This window comes from Bicyclus anynana, chromosome 18 (assembly GCF_947172395.1).
Source record: "Bicyclus anynana chromosome 18, ilBicAnyn1.1, whole genome shotgun sequence".
In the NCBI taxonomy this organism is placed as follows: Eukaryota; Metazoa; Arthropoda; class Insecta; order Lepidoptera; family Nymphalidae; genus Bicyclus; species Bicyclus anynana.
Window position 1 is genome coordinate 10,565,696 of NC_069100.1, and position 16,656 is coordinate 10,582,351.

The 16,656-nt window shown below is 35.5% G+C and overlaps 1 protein-coding gene across 1 annotated transcript in view; it reads right to left on the reverse strand.

The window, feature by feature from the left end:
* The window catches only part of LOC112048460 (uncharacterized), a 55,761-nt gene that overhangs the window by 4,679 nt on the left and 34,426 nt on the right, over positions 1-16,656 (reverse strand). Inside the window, exons 3-7 of the mRNA XM_052886871.1 lie at positions 12,591-12,686; positions 8,976-9,082; positions 2,802-2,950; positions 2,216-2,296; positions 231-380 (exon numbers count right to left, since the gene is read on the reverse strand). Of these exons, the coding sequence (XP_052742831.1) occupies positions 231-380; positions 2,216-2,296; positions 2,802-2,950; positions 8,976-9,082; positions 12,591-12,686 (583 nt within the window). The remainder of the gene's footprint in view (positions 1-230; positions 381-2,215; positions 2,297-2,801; positions 2,951-8,975; positions 9,083-12,590; positions 12,687-16,656) is intronic.

The following is a 16,656-nucleotide window of genomic DNA, read 5'->3' on the forward strand; positions in this document are numbered from 1 at the left end:
TGACTGTAATATATGTATTTATAGTGGTGTTTGTCTCGAGCGTATACGTCACAAGTGCAGGCCGGGGATAGGGGACATTAGGGGTCAGACCGTGAGACCGGTAACACGTAGTGGTGTGTAGACAAGCCCAACATAATCGGGATTACTACAGTGGCCAAAGATCTTTATTATCTGTAAAGGCACAATCTAGGATAGGAGACAAGATAGGAAAGCCTTAACAAAAAGCTTACCCATTAATGATAATGGTCTCCTGCTGCTTCCCCGTGTCGGTGACGCGCATGTACCCGACCAGCAGCCCGTACACCGGCGCCGACGAGTTGTCGAGGAAGATCTCCATCGACAGCGGCGTGCCCGGCGTCACGGAGATCTCGCCCGACACCCTGGGACACGAAAGCAAATACAATTTAGAAAGAAAGAAGAAAGAAAAATGCGTTTATTTCGAAATTATGCCACACATCACAATATCTCCAGTACACCAGGTCATCCACGACAATACTCTGCGATGTGTGTCATAAAATTTAAAAAAAACGTGTGCGTCTGGGGACGCTCGACAGTATTTTTGTACCTTTACGAGTTTGCCCTAAACTAAAATCACACTTCATGGTAAGTGGTGATGAAATCTAAGATGGAAGCGGGATAACTTGTTAGGAGGATGAAATCCACACCCCTTTCGGTTTCTACACGAAATCGTACCAAACCCTAAATCGCTTGGCGGTACATTTTTGTCGGTAAAGTGGCAACTAGCTACGGCCGAAGCCTATCATCAGCCAGACCTGAACAAATTAAGGAAACCTCAATCGGCCCAGCCGGGAATCGAACTCAGGACCTCCGTCTTGTAAATCCACCGCGCATACCACTACGCCACGGAGGCCGTGATAACTGACAGAGCCAGATTAAACTTAAACAACCTTTTTTATGTTGCAGTTTAACATTTTGTTTAAATCAATGACAATTTTATACTATATCATTGGTTTAAATGTATTTTTAACCAATGATATAGTATAAATAACAAATGAATATTTCTTTTGTCGTGAATTTTTTTTTTAACCGACTTCCAAAAAGGAGGAGGTTCTACGTTCGGCTGTATGTATGTTTTTTTTTTTTTTTTTTTATGTATGTCCAGCGATAATTCCGTCATTTGTGGACCGATTTTGAAAATTCTTTTTTTGTTTTGAAGGGTTTCATTCCAGGGTGGTCCCATTTTTTTTATGTCAGGATCTGATGATGGCATCTTGAAGAAATCGAGGGGAACTTTCGAAAATTGTAGGGACGGCTAGTACGTTTGTTAGTGTTTCCATAAGGTATTTTAAACCACTACATTTTTATGAAGGTCTGGAGTTGGTCTGATGATGGAGCCGAAACACAGACGATGGAACTCGTCAACGATTTACAGCAGGTACCTTTTGTTTGGGCTTGATTTATTTGTATTGATGAGAACTTTCCACCTAGATGGGTTGTGACTGTATTAAGGGTCTGATGATGAAGACGAATGACAGTTAAGGGAACTCCTCGACGGTTCACAGTAGCTACCTTGTGTTTGGACTTGATAAATATTATATTGATGAGAATGTGACTGCATAGGGGGTCTGTTGATGAAGACGGAGGACAGTCACCTTTCACGATTTTCTGAATATTCATATTACGTGTGGATAAAGGGGGAGTGAAATTTTGTATATGAGTTAAGGTAGTATTTTTAAAATTGAGATTGTAGGACTTAGATACTTATCATATGATAATAACGTTTCAACTAATTGCTTATTAACTTTTGTTCACACTCAGTAGGTGTGCTAACACTAAAAATTAAAAAATAAAAATTTTAATAAAAAAATTCAACCGACTTCCAACTAAAAAGTTAACCTAAACTAAAAAGCATGAAATAACATCTTACCTATGTGCTACCTTCTGATCAGTTTGAAGGCGGTGCCAATCCAGTGTCATGTTTTAATTAAAGCCGTTTCTGAAAGAACCACAGAAATTTTGTAATTTAAACGGCTTAAATTAAAACATCACTGGCTTGGCACCGCCTTCAAACTGATCAGAAAGTAGCACATAGGTAAGATGTTATTTTTTGCTTTTTAGTTTAGGTTAACTTTTTAGTTGGAAGTCGGTTGAATTTTTTTATTGGACTAGTTTCAGTTATTATATTCAACTAGAAGATTTGCTTTCAAATATATGTCTTCTTGAAATAAAATAGAAATAAATTCATTCAACTTACTGTTTTCCGTTCTGCTTCACAATGGCGCCCAAAAGGGGATCAGGAGCTCGCCCCTCCATGTATCTCGTGATGTTCAGGATACTAAAACAATTACAAAAAAATTACTTGACCGATTTTCATAAAAATGAAATGGGACCAATATGGAAGTATACTCTTTCAAATAAAAAAAGAAACAAACATTAAAAAAATACATACGCGTCAAATTGAGAACCTCCTCCTTTTTTGAAAACGGTTTAAAGAAAACCCAATGAGGCATACAAATTGAAAATTATTCATTTATTGTTAAGAAGCGTGTTTGGATAAACTCAAGAACGAACGGAGAAGACTATGAAGATAGTTTCAACATAATTATCTATCACAACCCATATTCGGCTCACTGTTACCTTACGAGTCTCCTCTTAGAATAACGTGTTAGGCTAATTGGTCCATCACCACGCTGGCCCCATGCGGATTGGCAGACTTCTCACAAAGTTTTTCCTTCACCGTTTAAGAAATTTAGCAGTGCACACCCTCCGAATCGAAGGTCATATCCACTGAGTTAACACAACGGAAAATAGTTTAATAAATAATATTAATTTGAACTTACTCTGGCTCGTTGAAGTTGAGAGGGAAGTCCTCGGTGGCGCGGCGAACGAGCGCGTGCGATTTGCCGGTCACTTCACACCTTACGGAGACCGTCTCGCGCCCGCCCGACCCGTCCTCTATCACGATCTTGTGGTAGTATGTGCGCTTACCCTAAAACGTAACAGAGGGGATTAAATAAATACTTCACACTGGCTGCCAGTGGCGTAACGTGACTTGGAGGGGCCCTGTATCAAAATTTAGTAGCCCAATTAATGAATGGAAATATTTCTTACAAAAAAAACAAAAATGCTCGCTTATCTATATACAGAATGTCCCGTAAATAGTACGACATACTCTACATGAATAATATGTTAGCTGAAATTTTACGGTTTTTAAGTTATATTGATTTTTGTACAAAATACAAAAATCCCTACCTTGCACTTTCAGTGCAGATTAGTCATACCATGTGTTGAAAAAATACTTATACGTTGATTTTATACTTGGTAATTATTTTTGAATAGTTATTTCAAGTAATGAAAGTTCAATTTTTTCTACTGCAAAGTATTTTTTTTCTTAAAAACGAGACTAATTATTTTTTTTTATATTAAACGATTTTTTTGTATGTACTTCTAACGGTCACTTTGAAAAAAAAATGTACTAGGCAAAGTTGTACATCTAGCTTTAAAAAAAACTCGTATAATCATTGTTTTTAGAATAATTGAAGATAAATATTTAGCAAATATTCTTTAAAAAATATACTAAATGTGTTATGCTTCAACATTCTTGTTTTTTCGCTATTTATGCGATAAAAATATAATTAATATACATTTATGTGCGTTTACTCTTACAACTGAATACTTAGATATTATTTAAAAAATTTACTTGGTTTAAATTTAATTTTGTTGTTTAATAAGTCATTGTTGTATTTTAAATTGGCTTAAATTTTTAACTTACTCTCAGATTTATCTTTTTGCTAGTTTAAGAATAGAATAAAATACATAGCGGCAAAATCATAATTCTACCCATTGGCTTTGCCGTAGTCCAATAATAATAAAAATTTTAATAAAAAAAATACAACCGACTTCAAAACCTAAAAACATACCCGCTAAACTAAAAAGTGAAAAATAACATCATAATATGTTCTACCTGCTGATCAGTATGAAGGCGGTGCTAAGCCGGTGATGTATTAATTCAAGCCATGTGAGAATATCTTATAGATTTAGATTTTGCAGACAGTGTTGTTTCATGTGGTCCTGTCAGAAATGGCTTTAATTAAGACAACACCAGCTAAGCACCGCCTTCATACTGATCAGCAGGTAGAACATATTATGATGTTATTTTTCACTTTTTAGTTTAGCGGGTATGTTTTTAGGTTTTGAAGTCGGTTGTATTTTTTTTATTAAAATTTTTATTATTTTTCCATTTTTAGTGTAAAATTTCATCTCAAACGAATACATCAGACCCCTAATGACAGTCACAACCCATCTTGGTACAAAATTCTCAGCAATACAAATTAATCAAGCCCAAGCACAAGGTAGCTACCGTAAACCGTTAAGGAGTTCCCTTAATTGACCTTGGTCTTCATCATCAGACCCCTAATAACAGACACAACTCATATAGATAGAAAGTTCTCAGCAATACGAATTAATCAAGGCCAAACACAAGGTAGTTACTGTAAACTGTTAAGGAGTTCCCTTAATTGTCCTTGGTCTTCATCACCAAACCCCTAAATGACAGTCACAACCTATCTATGTGGAAAGTTCTCATTAATACAAATTAATCAAGCCCAAACACAAGGTAACTGCTGTGAATCGCCGAGGAGTTCCCTCGTCTGTTTTATGGCTCCATCATCAGATCGACTTTAAACCTTCATGAAATTATAGTGCTTAAAAGTACTAAATGGAAAAGTATACGAACACACTAGACACCCATATAATTTTCGAAAGTTCCCCTCAATTTCTTCAGGATTCCACCATCAGATCTTGACAAGATGGCAATGGGACCAAATGGGGGCTATACCGTTTCAAACAAAAAAAGAATTTTTGAAATCGGTCCAAGCGTCTTTGAGTAATCGGTGTACATACATAAAAAAAAAAAAAATACCGACCGAATTGAGAACCTCCTCCTTTTTGAAGTCGGTTAAAAAACAAGTCTTATAATCTTATATCCAGAGTTAAAGAAAGTTTAAATTAGCTAGTTTCAATGTAAAGCAAACGACTTTGTCCAGTACTTCCTAGTTCTTAGTAATAAAAATAACTAATGAAGTACTATACTACACTCCAGTGTCCAGTGTTACTGTCTAGTAGAAAATTAAACCATTTCTAGTAAGCAATTTCAACGACGGGAGCGCTGCAAAAAAGCAGGAAGTTAATCCAGACGTAGAGGGAAAACAAAAACTAGTATTTCGCTTGTCTTGTACAGGGTTATCAGGCGAAACATAATAGTCACCTAAAACTTTTATTTAGGAAGCTTTTTGAAGTGACACCTTATGGGAAGGTAAACCACTTCGTAACGTAACGCGTTATGCTGTTACTCTCTCTGGCTTAAGATTCACTCACGCATACGCCAGCTGGTTTAAGTTACTTATCACTGTCCAGCGTCTCAAGACGCACACGTTTTTTTCTTTATTTACCTAAATGCGTTAACATGACGTCATACGCTAACCAAAGGCGGTAAGGCCTGCCTTATTTGCATACCTACCAAATTGCTAATTCAATTTACATTTTTTTCCTTTATGCATACCGGATTAAATATGAGTATTCTACTAACAAGCAGATTTAGTGTTATCGCCGCGTTGCAATGACTTGCGGTACGGGCTTCAGTGTGCTCGTGGCGTTCGAGCCGTCCATATCTCTTGTTGTGTAATTCTTTATGGGTAACTTGGGATAGGCGGGGAGAGTGACTTGAGTGGAAAAGGGGAGTGTTTGTTAACAGTCAAAGGTACCTATAACCCTACACACAACGTTGACAAGTGCGTGACTTCACTCAAGGTCATTCTTTGTCATTCTAGGGTCTTATTTTGGTTACAGTTTCATTTGTTAATTAAGCTGACAAATGTTGTGAATTATAATAACCTTTGTTTGACATTCGTTTTCTTATTTTTGTAATCACTTCTGAGTCTGCTAAAATTAGCTTAACTGAAATATCATCGCCTAAGGCAACACATTAGCTCGCAACGTTCGCTGCAGTATTTAAAGACCTAACATATAGGTTTACAAATAAATCCCTCAAAGGCCGGTAACTAACCGGCAACGCATTAGCAGTGCCTGCGGTGCTGCAAATGACAATGGGCAGTGGTAATCACTTAACATCACACGATCCGCACGCTCATTTGTTCGTCGTTTAAACTAGACCTTGACCAGCCTTTCGTTTGTCAACCTGGGGCACTGAAATTGCATTGAAACATCGTACACCAGTTTGGCGAGCAGTGTAATTCTTAGCTTTTATATAGAATTTCAATTAAACTAATTAATGCCTCAGGTGTTTTTTCTCACTAGGTTTGAGTAATAGCAGTTGTAAGTACTCTTAAAATACATATATTTTTTGGTTTAAGTAACAACCTATTCTAAAAGGAAACGCATATTTTTCTTGGCGGTAGAATTCATCATTACAATTCAACTTACTAGGAGTAAGTATAGGTGGGCCATTAAAAACTCTACTCTGTTATCTCTTTACAACTAGTATTTATGGCATCATCATTATCAACACATATTCGGCTCACTACTGAGCACGGTTTTCCTCTCGGAATGAGGCCAAATAGTCCATCACGCTGCGCCAATGCGGATTGGCAGACTTCACACACGTAGAAAATTAAAAAAAATCTCAGGTGGCATGCTTTTTAGAAATTCCATCACTAACACAAAAACATGCCAATAAACAAAATAAGCTGATATGATCTTCAAGAAAAAGAATAATATAAAGTAATACTTTGAATTTAAAAAAATTTAGTTTCACCTTTTCTCTTGCATATCGAGCAAGCTCAGCTCAGCTCAGCCATATGAGGCTTAACCACAGATTTTTTTTAATTCTTTAAAAGTTATCACTTGACTACAATCTCACCTGATGGTAAGTGATGATGGAATCTAAGATAGAATCGGGCTAACTTGTTAGAAGGAGGATGAAATCCACACCCAATTCAATATTCAGGTTGAAAAGGCAGCGTATTTCTAAGATGTCCTGTAAAATCTTGATCTGTGATAGGCGATAGTTTTTCGGTTATTTCGTCAACCATTTCCATAACAAACCCTTTAATCCGTACTCAATGTTTTTTTATTATTCTTTACATATTAATCCTTGATTCAATATCACCTGGTTGTAAATGATGATGCAATCAAGATGGAAGCGGGATAACTTATTAGGAGGAGGATGAAAATCCATACTCCTTTCGGTTTCTATACACGACATCGTACCGGAACGCTTAATTGCTTGTCCATCTTTGCCGGTTTTGCCAGACCTGTACCAATAAAGAAACCTCAATCGACCCAGCCGGGTGTCGAACCCAGGACCTCCGTCTTATAAATCCACCACGCATACCAATGCACCAAGGAGGCCGTCAAAAAATTTAAAAGTGACACATATATTGTTTTGTAGTAATCAGTATACATTTTATCGAACCTTAACTTACTTTAAGTTAAGGTTCGAAGGATTTGTAAGCCCTTGTCTAGTTTCCTAATAAAGATGCGTCTAGTAGTTTTTATTATCAAGTATCAACCAAGATGTTGGTTGATGTATACAAAAAGGAAATGGAAGTTGAATCGACGCTATCTGTGGCGGATGTGTTTGCTTAATCCCGAGTTCGATCTCCGGTTGTGGTAAATTAGGAAAAACGTAATAATATTCTGTATTATACTACGCTACGAGGTAGCGATCACTTTTATATATGCGCAAAACTCTTATCTAGAATAACACGAAAAGGAATTGTATAAAATGTAAAAAAATAACGCCATTTTTAATGTTGAAAGACTAAATAAAATTGTCGAAATTATAAGTGGGTTTAAAAGAACATTTAGATAACAAGTGATGTTGATTTTTCTTCGTGAAAATATTATTATTTCGAGGCCTCAAAAATATTCGTAATTTTGGTTCAGTTTTTTTGGAGCGTGGATGCTGTGCCAGCTGCGTATATGTGACTAGTAGCCACCCCGCGGTTTCACTCGCGCAATTCCCACTAACGTGGAAATAGGGCAGTACATTATAGCCTATGTTACTTGTAAATAATGTAGCTTTTCAATGGTGAAAGAACTTTAGAAATAGATCTAGTAGTAGTAGATCGGAGCCAATGAGAACGATTACTAGGTTTGAATATATTGATTTTTATGAGACATTCGGGAAAATAGGTTCAACTAATTAATATGTAAAAATAAAGATTGACTGGATGTTTGCAAAATAAATGAGATTATAAAATTTCAAAATGTAATCAACATTTTTTATCGTAATTAGATGAAATCCATACATTTTTAGCTTCCTTACATTAAACGTGACATTTTTCAATAAATGCATACCCTAATTAATAACTGTTTGCACGCCACTGCAAAGGCTAACCACTAGATCAACGAAGCACAATAGTGATAAAGGTGATCAAAGTTTCTTTAAAAATATAAACATAAACGCACAAATAACAAAGACATTTGTAATTTTGTTTGAACGCCCATATAAATCTAACGATCATTATGATCTAGGACGTCATTAATTCGTGCCATTTTGTATATGGCGTTTTTCGTGGCAGTGTCGCAAATATGACTCTTTAAATCCCTGTACTTCCGAAAGTAATGATCGCAGATATACTGTTGCTTTTAGAAAATTGCTTTACTATTAGCATACTCTTAATTTATATACAACTAGTGGACCCGGTCAAGCTTCGCTTTGACTTATGTGCACTTCTTCCCTATCCCTACTCTACACTACTCTACCCCTACCATACCCTACCCCTTGACTCTTAAACGTTTGTATGGGAAATAGAAAAGGGTTGTTTCTATGGTTTTCCCGGTAATTATTCTAATTTTTCTCACCTTTTAAACCTTCCCACTCCTCCACGAACATTTGAAGACCAAGATAAGATAAATCCGTTCAGCCGTTCTCGAGTTTTAGCGAGACTAACGAACAGCAATTCATTTTTATATATATAGATAGATTAAAAAAAGTGTTATCATCCCTATTCGTTACAAACAAACAAAAAAATCTTTCGCGTGTCACTTACCGTAATCTTATTGAGCACTTTAGTGACAGTACACTTGCGGTAGTATTGCAGATCCAGAAGGAAGGTCGCCAAGTTACCCTCCATGGTAGGCTTGCACGGGGCGTAGTCTGAAAGCAAATCAAAGTCAAAAGTCAAAACAAAGTCTGGGGTCAAAACAAATTTAAATCAACTTCAACTCTAGTATTTCGACGGCTTCCGTGGCGCAGTGATGTGCGCGATGGATTTACAAGACCTTGGGTTCGATCCCCAGCTGGGCCGATTGAGTTTTTCTTAATTGGCTGGTGAGAGGCTTTGGCCGTGGCTAGTTACCCTACCGACGAAGATGTACCGCCAAGAGATTAAACGTTCCGGTGCGATGTCGTGTAGAAACCGAAAGGAGTGTGAATTTGATCCTACTCCTAACAAGTTAGCCCGCTTCCATAATAGATTGAATCCCTACTAGAAAATCGCGAACGTTACGAAAACAAAAAATAACTGATGATAAAGTAGCTTATAATTTTTATGTATTTGTAAATATTTGATATTTTTACTTGATAAATCTTAACCAGTTTAGATAGTAGTTGGGCACTATTTTTTATTTGTTATCAGGGCCTTTGGTTACCTAGGTACGCCACTGGCTAGTAATATTTATTATAATAAATCAACATACAAAAATCCACTATCAAAGTTTTATATGATTTGTATAAACCTTTATATTATAATAGGGTTCAGTAAGCTTTTTTTATTAAAAAAAAACCACCATCACTCTCACCACATAAAATATTTTAAATCAGCCGCGTTTCACCATTCAGATGTCAGTCTGTGAATCCCAGATTTATGGTGTCGGCTCCAACTGGATCTATTTATCGCTGCGGTAAACGAGATTGAGTTTGTTTTTTTTAAGATTGACTGCGATCTCACCCGATGTTAAGTGATGATAACTAAGGGACGTATTAGATGTTCTTCAATATCGAACTCAAAGTTGGATATTGACTTGAGTTTCGGCCAAATATGCAAGGTAAACTTTGAATTTGAAGATTATACGTCATTTTTAACCGACTTCAAAAAGAGAAGGTTTTTCAATTCGACCCTATATTTTTTTTTGTCAGACAGATCCGAGAATAACGAAATCTTTAGCCACTACTATAGGAATAGGGTTGTAATTTTTTAATCCGCGAATAGTGAATACGCAAATAAAGGAAGCGCAAATACTGTATAGATCACACTAATATTGTAAAGGCGAAAGTTTGTATGTGTGTTCAAGTGTGTATGTTTGTTTCTTCTTTGCGCTGCTACTAAAGCGATTTGGCTGAAATTTTAAATGGAAATAGATTTTACTCTAGATCAACACATAGGTTCCTTTTTATCCCGGAAAAATCCATGGTTCCCGTGGGATCAGTGAAAAACTGACGCGGACGAAGTCACGGGCGTCCGCTAGTAGTTAATATATTTTGAATAACATTAAAATAAATAAGATATGAAATGACACGCGATATCTAACTTCATTTCTAATTTGTTTGTTGGCAAACATTGCACACCGAGTATGGCTTTAGTTGCTATGTAATACACGTTTCCCATCAGAAAAACCCATAGAAACATTCATTTGTATAGATATTAGTTAGAATGTGTGTGTTTCACCATAAATGTACATCATTATGACCAAAAACAGAATATAATGGCGTGTTAACGCAATTCTCACGGATACATGTTTTATAATCTAAAGCAAAACTCAGTGCATACGAATAGGCGCAGGTTTTGCGGACGACCATGATCTATATATTAAACTTTGAAATGAATTAATACTTTTACTATTATTTCTTTAATGGGGATGATGACTAGGTTTGAATATATTGATTTTTATAATAAATTCGGGTAAATAAGGTCAATGTTAACTAATTTATAAATAAAAAGCAAAGATTGACTGGATATTTGCAAAATAAATAAGATTATAAAATTTCAAAATCTATTAAAAATCTTTTATCGTAATTAGATGAAAGTTCACACAGTTTTAGCTTAATTACATTAAATGTTACATAATAAGTGAATTATAAACATAAATGCAGAAATAACAAAGATATTAGTAATTTTGTTTAAACGTCCATACAAATCTAACGATCATTAAGTACCTAAGACGTCTTTAATTCGTACCATTTTGTATGGGGCGTTTTTCAGGGATCCGCAGAAGCGCCGCAAATCTGACCTTTAAAACCCTGTAGCTCCGAAAGTAATGATCGCAGATATCTTGTTACTTTTAAAAATTTGCTTCACTATTAGCGTACTCTTAATTTATATACAATTTAAAAAACTGTCATCATCCCTATTAAGGATAGGTCTCGTGCCTTAATCTACGGTTTAACTTTACGTTTTATTAAATATTAGCATAAAAATCGACTCTTTTTCAAACGGAATTTCAGAGGGTTATATTGGATTCATTCATTTTATAATTATTAAATTTAATTACTTGTCAAAAATCTCGAAGTTTTGTTATGTACTTAGAACTCTTCATACAGAGCGTTTTGAATCTTCTTTTACTCATACACACGTATAGGATTTGCTGACTATTCACTAAGTTTATTTATTAGCCACCTAATATAGTTTACATCAAATATTCAAATCGATATCAGTCGTATTTTTCATACTCGGTAATACCTATCCCATACCCATTGTTAACAAAATCCATAATGTCAAACATATTGGTTAGTAATTTTGATCAGTTAGCAATAAATAAATAGTGAATACGAAATCACGTGACTTAAGAACTCACAATGACTAGTTGTAATTCACTAAAGTTACTCGAAAGTCAGGGAATAGGCCAGTTGGAATGTCTATATTATGATTCATACTTCTTTAATTTTTTTAGTCGACTCCCCACTAGACGGACTGACGATATACAGGGAGCTGGAGTATTCCGTTGGATGCTGCGTTAGTCCGTGGTTTTTTGAAAGTCCATCCAAAAGGCCTATGTCCGGCAGTGGACGTCCATCGGCTGTTCATGACACTGAGTACCTAATTACCCTTAAGTCGAGGTATAAATAGTGAATACGAAATCACGTGACTTAAGAACTCACAATAACTAGTTGTAATCCAGTAAAGTTACTCAAAGTTAGTAAATAGGCCAGCTGGAATGTCTATAATACTCTTTTCTTCTTCTTTCATCTTTCATTTTAGGTCGATTCCCCACTAGACGGATTGACGATATACAGCGAGTTGGAGTATTCCTTTGGATGCAGCGTTAGTCCGTGGTTTTTTGAAAGTCCATCAAAGAGGCCTATGCCCGGCAGTGGACGTCCATCGGCTGTTCATGATGATGAGTAATTACCCTTAAGTTGGTCGAGGTATAAATAGCGAATACGAAATCACGTGACTTAAGAACTCACAATAACTACTGATAATCCACTAAAGTTACTCGAAAGTTAGGGAATAGGCCAGCTGGATTGTCTATAACCCGATGTCTATATTATGGTTCTTTCATCTTTCATTTTAGGTTGATTCCCCACTAGACGAATTGACGATTTACAGCGAGTTGGAGTATTCCGTTGGATGCTGCGTTAGTCCGTGGTTTTTTGAAAGTCCATCAAAAAGGCCTATGTCCGGCAGTCCGTCCATCGGTTGTTAATTATGATGATGAGTGATTACCTTTAAGTTGGTCGAGGTAGGCTATCCTCCGGTCTCCATCCATAGGTACCACCACTCGCAAGTACTCTGGCGTACATTCGATTTTTGCTTCTGACCCTGTAACAATAAACACGGAAATTTAATTTTACATTTCATCGACCTTTTTTAGAGTTCCGCAGTCGCCATGTCCGTCTCACCCTCCGTCCGCGGTTAACTATTAGTACTAGAAAGTTACTAATTTAGCCTAAGTATGTACATTCGCTACGTGACAGCCCAGGGGATATGACCTCGGCTTTCGATTTTGAGGGTATTAATTAGTTCGAATCCGGTCCGAGGCATGCCATCTCTAATTTTTCAGTTATGTGCTTTTTAAAACAAAATATTACGTGCCTCGAACGGTGAAGGAGATACGTCATGAGGAAACCTGATTACCTGAGAATTTTCTTAATTTTTGCGTGTGTGAATTCTATCAATCCGCATTATGCCAGCGTGGTGGACAATAGCCTAATCCTTCTCATTCTTATAAGAGACTCGTGCTCAAAATTTATCTGTATATGGATTATTAATGATCATGATGAATGATGTACAGTTAGCATTCTATTACAGTCGTAAAATTAAAATAAGGGTTCAGTTTTTGTACCACGTACGTTCGGAACCCTAAAAAAAATCTTTAGGTTATGCTAGGAATAGGCAGGTAGCAGTACCAATAACGTAGCATGCCTTGTAATTTGATTGACCCTATATCAAAATTACTTAGGGGCCCAAATTAACGATAAAAATTTCTCACAAAAGGAACTAAAATGCTTGCCTAAACTAAATATACTGTCATAATATTTAGACTTAACTTATAAATCATGTTCCTACGTTTTGGGCGTACGCTTAACCCAAGAAAAAAAAAAGATTGTTAAGGTATTGCATAGCTTTTATCACGGGCTTCGAGCGTGGCAATCGAATCAAGAATTTCCGTAACAAAAATAAACATCACACAAACACGCAACATCCACACACACACGAAAGGGTCACTACATAATATTAGTATATATAGGTACCACGTATGTATATATGTATACTAATATAGCTGAAGCTGAAGAGTTTGTTTCTTTGTTTGTTTGGTCGCGTTTATCTCAGGAACTACTGGTCCGATTTGAAAAATTGTGTCAGTGTTAGATAGCCCATTTATCGAGGAAGGTATATATATTATCCTGGTATTCCTACGGGAACGGGAACCACGTGGGTGAAATCACGCAGCTAGTCTAACTTTTGATATGGCTTATACGGCGATAACTACGCCCCTGGTACTTAACCTTCCTAGTAAGCAATAATATTTGTTTACCTTGCAAGGCCACGAACAATACTTGAATCAACATTTATTTTGTCAATGCAAAAAACACCGGTAAACTAGTAATACGACTCAGCTGACCTTACAGCATTAGTTCATGACGCATCATAATGATATTACATCATCAGTTTTTGCAGTAGGTTAGCGTGGAAAGTAAAAAAAACCTGTATCATCAAATTCTTATGTATGTAATTATAAAGGACATGTCCCAATTTTGTATGGAGTCTGGGCCTTTACTCCGAGTGTCAACTAAGCAGAACCAATTATTTTTAACCGACTTCAAAAAGGAGGAGGTTCTCAATTCGGTCGGTATTTTTTTTTTTTTTTTTTTTTTTTTTATGTATGTACACCGATTACTCAAAGACGCCTGGACCGATTTCAAAAATTCTTTTTTTGTTTGAAACGGTGTAGTCCCCATTTGGTCCCATTGCCATCATGACAAGATCTGATGATGGAATCCTGGAGAAATTGAGGGGAACTTTTGAAAATTATATGGGTGTCTAGTGTGTTTGTAAACTTTTCCATTTAGTACCTTTGAGAAATACAAAATTATGAAGGTTTAAAATCGATCTGATGATGGAGTCATAAAACAGACGAGGGAACTCCTTGGCGATTTACAGCAGTTACCTTGTGTTTGGCCTTGATTAATTCGTATTAATGAGAACTTTCTATCTAGATGAGTTGTGTCTGTTATTAGGGGTCTGATGATGAAGACCAAGGTCAATGAAGGGAACCCCTTGACGGATTACGGTAGCTACCTTGTGCTTGGGCTTGATTAATTTGTATTGCTGAGAATTTTGTACCAAGATGGGTTGTGACTGTCATTTTACACTAAAAATTGATAAATAATAAAAATTTTAATGAAAAAAATACAACCGACTTCAAAACCTAAAAACGTACCCACTAAACTAAAAAGCGAAAAATAACATCATAATATGTTCTACCTGCTGATCAGTATGAAGTCGGTGCTTAGCCGGTGTTGTCTTAATTTAAGCCATTTCTGACAGGACCACATGAAACAACACTGTCTGCAAAATCTAAATCTATAAGATATGCTCACATGGCTTGAATTAATACATCACCGGCTTAGCACCGCCTTCATACTGATCAGCAGGTAGAACATATTATGATGTTATTTTTCGCTTTTTAGTTTAGTGGGTACGTTTTTAGGTTTTGAAGTCGGTTGTATTTTTTTCATTAAAATTTTTATTATTATCTTAAAAGAACATAAAATATAGGGTTTATTTTTTTTAATTAATTAAATAATAATTATGTATTTTTTACATTAGCTGACAACATTAATTAAGAATTTTTATCATGGCAACATGTTAACTGCGTAACTGTCTGAGTTATAAAAATTCTGCCGAAGATTACTGACAATCTGTCAGGCTTTGACCCTGACAGATTGTCAGTAATCTTCGCGTAGTAGCGTTCGTCTATGGCGTTTTTAAAGCAATGTAAGGATTTTTTTGTTTAATGCTTCTCTGTCTACGATTTAATGTTTCTTTTTAACTTGGGTCTTATTGACATTTGACAATATTACATGACACTGACAGATTACACCGGATATGAATTATAATTCCAGGTGTATTTATTGGCTGTTTTGAACACTTTTACTGTATTATCTATGTTTAATTTGTAGACAAGGGAGCGAAACAAAAAATATATTTATCTAATTAATGCGGGTTCAAAAGAATCTGAAAATGATTTTCTCAACAGCAATTTATATCTTCTATCCGTAAAAGTACTCTTAACCAGCTTATAAATTACAAATAATATGTCCTTTTCTACTAAATATCAAAGATATTATACTATTAGACATGTCACTAGCGCGTCGAAACTGAGGCGAACAAAAGTGACTAATTGTCTTAATTTCATTTCAATTTGGGTTAATAATAATGATGAAAATGGTGTTTATTTATCATATCAATAGACATCATAAAAGCAAATCTCAAATCGCGAAGCGGTCAAATAAAAAAACATCGTCGCATCTCAGTCGTCCGAGGTCCATAATTATAAAAATTACACGTTAAACGTATAAATAGTGAAACAACAATGGCGTCCCGAAATAAAGGCCCGTTCACACGAGCGCGCGGCGGAGCGCGACGGGCATCGAACCCGCTACCTTGGCCGAGCCTGCGCTTAATGTGGCTATTAGAAAGCTAATTATTACTTTCTATCGGCGAATTTTATGAAAAACATGGCGCAAAAACTTTGAGAAAAAGTAGGTTTATTGGTACTTTGCTTTTTTGTGTCGTTTCAGTGTTCTAAATCAGAAGTACCTTTATATTATTAAGTTAATAAAAGGTAGATATTTTAATTAAACATATTAATACTTTTAAACGTACTTACTGTTTACAGAAAAAGAAATTAGAAAAGTTTTAAAGTTAAACAAAAATTTAAGCAAATGAATTCCTCAAAAAATAAATAATAAATAAACTTAAAACATTCTTTTGGAATAATTTGTTTTAAACATTTTACTTGTCTTTAATTGAATTATAATAATTGAATATAGAACGGTTTTATCAGTTTTATTATTTATATTTATTAATATCAATTAAGAATGTAATTGGAATAATTAAACCTGGAATTTAGAGACAAATAGATTTTATTTTATTGAGATGTCCGGTTTAAATATAAGTTTTCCTTAAAAAAATCCAAATAGACGTAAATATTTCCAATATATTACCTATTTAGGTAACACTAATTATTATTATTATACAGACGCGTGAATTTGGAAAAATATCT